This window comes from Notothenia coriiceps, unplaced genomic scaffold (assembly GCF_000735185.1).
Source record: "Notothenia coriiceps isolate Sejong01 unplaced genomic scaffold, NC01 NC01_scaffold00010546, whole genome shotgun sequence".
Classification (NCBI taxonomy): Eukaryota; Metazoa; Chordata; class Actinopteri; order Perciformes; family Nototheniidae; genus Notothenia; species Notothenia coriiceps.
In genome coordinates, this window is record NW_011343247.1 from 7,102 (window position 1) to 12,629 (window position 5,528).

The 5,528-nt window shown below is 41.8% G+C and overlaps 1 protein-coding gene across 1 annotated transcript in view; it reads left to right on the forward strand.

Moving 5' to 3' along the window:
* Positions 1–4,762, forward strand: part of LOC104946032 (protein transport protein Sec16A-like) — a gene marked incomplete at its 5' end in the record, with an annotated part of 11,192 nt that extends 6,430 nt beyond the window's left edge. Inside the window, 5 exons of the mRNA XM_010771771.1 lie at positions 918–1,055; positions 1,193–1,275; positions 2,714–2,785; positions 3,157–3,216; positions 4,667–4,762. Coding sequence (XP_010770073.1) covers positions 918–1,055; positions 1,193–1,275; positions 2,714–2,785; positions 3,157–3,216; positions 4,667–4,747 — 434 coding nt within the window. The remainder of the gene's footprint in view (positions 1–917; positions 1,056–1,192; positions 1,276–2,713; positions 2,786–3,156; positions 3,217–4,666) is intronic.
* Between the last annotated feature and the right edge of the window lie 766 nt (positions 4,763–5,528).

The window sequence follows — 5,528 nt, forward strand, 5'->3', positions numbered from 1 at the left end:
AATGGAGATTGGGTCGACCAGGCTAAGCTAACGTTGTATATGCTCATTCCACACTCATAACAACGGCCTACAGACATAAATAAACCAGCGACTGTATTCGCCATGACACAGACAGTCTGTGGTTTGTACTTGTTTAACTTCTGTACCGTTTCTGAACAGATATGAGGAGCTGATCTCTGTGTGCTAACAGCTAATGGCTGATGTTTTCTGGTTGAACGTCAGTGACGGCAGGCTGAGATCCTCACCTCTGATTGGCTTCCGCGAGAACGCGTCACGTGAATTTGACGCTCGAGTTGAAAAAATGGAACTCTCGCGTTTGACGCGGCCCAGTTCAATCGCGTGATTCGCGCCGCGTCCACCGCTTCATGCGCGCCGTCGGAGCGAATTCGCGTCTGATCGCGTCTCTGCATTGACTTTCCATGTAATCGCGCCGCCCCCAAACGTCGCATCGCGTCCGGTGTGAACGCAGCATTGGAGTAGTTTTATCTGTCTTATATCATATTAAATGGGAGGCGTGTGGCGCAGTGGATAGAGCCTTGGTGTTCGGATCAGGGGGGCACAGGTTCAAACCCCACTGCAGTCAGCATGTCGTTGTGTCCCTGAGACACTTCACCCCAAATTGCTCCTGTGGGGATTGTCCACAGTATTGAGTATGTAAGTTGCTTTGGATAAAAGCTTCTAACAAGTAACATGTCATGTAAATAAAAAAAATTGGGTTTGGGACAGATAAACTTAAGACATTTGAAGACATCACCTTGGGCTTTGAGTAACTGGAATCGATATTTTTCACTATTTTATGAAATTTGATAGACTCATCCATTATATAGTCTTCAATCGCAGCCCTAAAATCAACCTAATATACAGCCTTCGCACAAACATCTGTCTCTTGCCTCTCACATGCGTTTCTTTCCTCTCAGGCACAAAGAGCAGATATGTGGATGTCCTGAACCCCAGCAGAGCTGCTAAATCTGGAGGATTCGCCCCCGCTCCGGCAGACTTCTTCGCTCCTCTGGCTCCAATGTCCATGCCTGCTAACCTGTTTGTGCCTAGCTCAGGTGTGTTGGTGTCAAGATGAAGTGTATATGTGGAGCAGTGACATTCACAAGCAAGGTTCAGAAGTCTTTTTGTTTGGGAGAAAACTTAGTACAATAAAGAGTTGAAGTGATGTAATGTTGTTCTGTCTCTGGTTTAGCTCCTAATGACCAACAGCCTCTGGAGGGAAGTGAAGGAGGACATCAGGAGCAGAACTCACCAAACCCAAACGCTGCTCCACAGGTATCTATTTCTCTTTAGTGGTGAACGTCATAAGTTCAAAAGGAAATATATTGATAGTTTTAAATGTCACCTATTATGCTAAATCCATTTTTTCTATGTGTTTTATTTATAAGCATGTGTCCCCTCTAGTTGTCTCTGTTTGTCCTGATCGATATAAAAACCTGTCTGAAAATGAGCTGATCAGATTTTGGCCACTTTAAGATGTCACAATGTTTTTTTGGGTCAAGCAACCATTAGCCCAGGGGTGTCCAAACTACGGCCCGAGGGAAAAAATGCGGCCTGTGATCCATTTTTATTTGGCCCGCAGCAAATTCTAAAAGTACAATTGAATATGGCCCACAGCTGGAACTTGTGATGGTCTTATATAGTATTTCTTAAACATAAATGTTAACATAGAGTATATAACACAGTGTGTGTTAATAAGCCCACTTTTCAAATAAACTCAGTCAATTAAAGTTGAGAACTTTTTTTGAGAATGTATTTGCATAAATAGCTACATTTGATAGATTTTGCTCACTTTTTACTTACCTTATGAGGTAAGTTTTTCTGTATGTGGCCCTCTGTGAAAAAACCATGCATTAGCTAATAACCAAACAAGGTCACCCCCGCACACCTTGTTGCCTGAATCTCCTCCTAGAGCACGATTGTTTTGTTTTTTTAACCAATCACTTCACAGAGGGGCGTGGCCAGCAGCAGCTCATTAGCATTTCAAGCTACAGACACAAAATCAGCACTTTTGAAACAGGGCTGAAACAGAGGGGATTATGGGATGCTGCCAAACACTTCAGAGACATGTTTGTATATATCTGAGACCTGGAATATATTGATGAAAAAGAGTATAATAGGAGACCTTTTAATATGTATCGGCTTTGTGAACAAATTCTTATCATGCTTATCAAATAGTGTCATTTATGAGTATTAGAGCCATTGTAGGTGAATATTCTGAGATAAATTGATATTCTCTGCTATTTATGTTGCACATTTAGGTGAAAAAAAGTCAGAAAGATCATTATTTTGCACATCGATTCATTTTGCGGTCATCCTCATCCCGCCACATATTTTTTAACTTGAGATGCCTCATGCTCTCAGGGTTTGTTTTGAGGGTTTTTGAAGATGTTGAGTCCATTTCTGAAATGTTCAGTATCAAAAATGGCAGTTTTAACCAGAAAATGCCAATAGTTGTACTCTGTGGACTGATTTTGAGGAATTTTGGGTTGATTTTGAAGATTTAGGGGACTCATCTGATTGGACAGATTGCTTATTTATTTGAAAAACAGTTGTCCACAGTAGAGATAATCATTTTAATGTTGTGCTCTCTATATCCAATGTTTACAACACTACTCATAGTAGTCAATAGAGTTCATTTAGCCAGTCATGAGATACAAAGGTAGATCTGTTCTTATCCATTTTCCTTTCTGTTGCATTTTATTTTGTTTAGATGTTCAGCCCCACGTTGTTGCCCCCCGCTCCAGAAGGTCATCCCGTGCTGGATGGCTCTCAGTCCGGGGAGGTAAGACACTTTCCTCCTGCTGTAGCCACACAGTGCCATCCTGCCACTGATTCATGATGCTCCACCCTAACAGCCAGTGCGTGCAGTGGGCTTATTTGTATGAATCTACGTTAAAATAAGCGAGAGAAACGACATGGGAATGCATGCACGTCCATTTTAAAACTTTCCGCATAATCATGCTAAATGCGCAGCCTGGGTAAAAAGTAAAAATCTGTGTTCCATAATCTTATCCTCTTCATGAATCGTAATTTTGTAACGCTGGTTTTCGTAGTGACCTGGTGGATGAAATCTAATGTAGTGCATGTGAGGATTATTGACATGGGTTTGTGTTTTCTGTTGTCTACTGTTTATTTCCCTTCTGCTGTCTTTAGCTCTCACGTTCTAGCTCAATGAGTTCTTTATCACGCGAAGTGAGTCAGCATTTAAACCAGGTACCTTCTGCTGGGCCTCGATTGGTCCCCCCCTCACCCCTGCCTGCCCCCCCCACACACACCCAGCTCACCACATTACTAGCAGCCCGACTCACTGTCTGCACCCCCCCGACCACCTCACTCAGGATGTCTGCTGCTCTCCTGCCTGCCGTCTCCAGCATCCCTCACTTTACTCTCAATCTGTTTCCAACAAACACATCTAATCTAATCGGAGATGCAGTGAAGTCCTTATTTTGAGATACGCTGAATGTTGCTCTGTTGTTCCACAAATCTGGTCCCAACTCAAATAGTTCATCAACAATCAAAAGATTCACCATGACACTAAGTACATTATGTTCCCCTCTAAATGAAGCCTTCTGGCTTTGGAGATTTTAGGGCTCATGTAAGGTTGACATTTGATGTTTTTAATGTAATGTCTTCACATAACGATATCACCTTTTCAAGGTCCTATAACACTCTTTGTTGTATTTGGTATTAAATCATTATTATTTATATATATTTTTAATAGAAGGTTACTATAATATGTTTTATATCTAGAACACAGCTACTAATACTAAATGAAAAAAACATCAGCTAGCAACTCCTTAGAATAATTTACTATGATATAAAAAAATGTACATAATCTGTACCTTTTTATCTCGCACGTACAATCAATGATGTCAGTTTTTCCTCAAAATACACGGCACGGTCACTGTCAAATCTAATACCACAGTATACTGCAATATGGGCACACTTTTGCCCCTATTTGACATGTGTTGTTCAGAATGTCTTGAAGTTTTCCTCAGACATTTATCTTTCCCTCAAGAATTCATTCTAACAACTTTGGTGATACATGAGACCTTGAAAAGAGTAAACATTCCCTACATCGTCACTTTTTAGCTGTTGAAACATTTTTGGTTTAAAAAAACAATGTTGTTCTAGGAAGAGATTCAGGTGATAAGGTGAGGGGGGGGGGGTTACATTGGTTGGTTATTGGTTAATGGTTGCACAACCCAAATAAACATTGAGACATCACAAAGTGGCAATCTGATAGGCTCATTTTCAGACAGGGTTTATATAGAAGGATCAGTACAAAAGGAGAGGGGGACTTTCAGAGTCTCTGAACACTGAGGGGACATGTGTTGATGTATACAAGGATAACAGCTTAGCTTACCTTTAAAGCCCTGCTGTGTCTACACAGCCTCACAGAGCCGCTGACATTTCTCTTTTAAAAGTCTTTATACTACAGCAGAGTCCTACCTTAAGTCACTACAGATCAGAGTGAGCCTGCTGGAGACGCTGCTTGTTGTCACCGCACCGCTTCAATAACCCTCCACCCTGCATGCTCACTACAGCCAGCCTCACCTGTTTGCCGTTGCTTTTCCTTGCTTCTGTTTTAATTATGTTGTTGAAACACCAAAGTGTGGAGTGCCTCAGCACACACTGTAGTAACTGTGTGTGGTCTTTGCAGAGCCCCCCTGCCCCCGGACCTCCACCCGCTGGAGGCGTCACCTTTTATAACCCTGCACAGTTTGCACAGGTGAGGATTTAGGATTTTAGTTTCGATAATAATAGTTTTGTTATTTAAGGCACTGTGGCTAATAAGGTTAATGTATACAGTGGGGCAAAAAAGTATTTAGTCAGCCACCAATTGTGCAAGTTCTCCCACTTAAAAAGATGAGAGGCATGTAATTTTCATCCTAGGTATACCTCAACTATGAGAGACAAAATGAGAAAAAAAAATCCAGAAAATCACATTGTCTGATTTTTAAATAATTTATTTGCAAATTATGGTGGAAAATAAGTATTTGATCACCTACAACCAAACAAGATTTCTGGCTCTCACAGACCTGTAACTTCTTCTTTAAGAGCCTCCTCTGTCCTCCACTTGTTAACTGTATTAATGGCACCTGTTTGAACTCGTTATCAGTATAAAAGACACCTGTCCACAACCTCAACAGTCACACTCCAAACTCCACTATGGCCAAGACCAAAGAGCTGTCAAAAGGACACCAGAAACAACATTTTTAGACCTGCACCAGGCTGGGAAGACTGAATCTGCAATAGGTAAGCAGCTTGGTGTGAAGAAATCAACTGTGGGAGCAATTATTAGAAAATGGAAGACATATAAGACCACTGATAATCTCCCTCGATCTGGGGCTCCACGCAAGATTTCACCCCGTGGGGTCAAAAGATCACAAGAACGGTGAGCAAAAATCCCAGAACCACACGGGGGGACCTAGTCAATGACCTGCAGAGAGCTGGGACCAAAGTAACAAAGGCTACCATCAGTAACACACTACGCCACCAGGGACTCCAATCCTGCAGTGCCA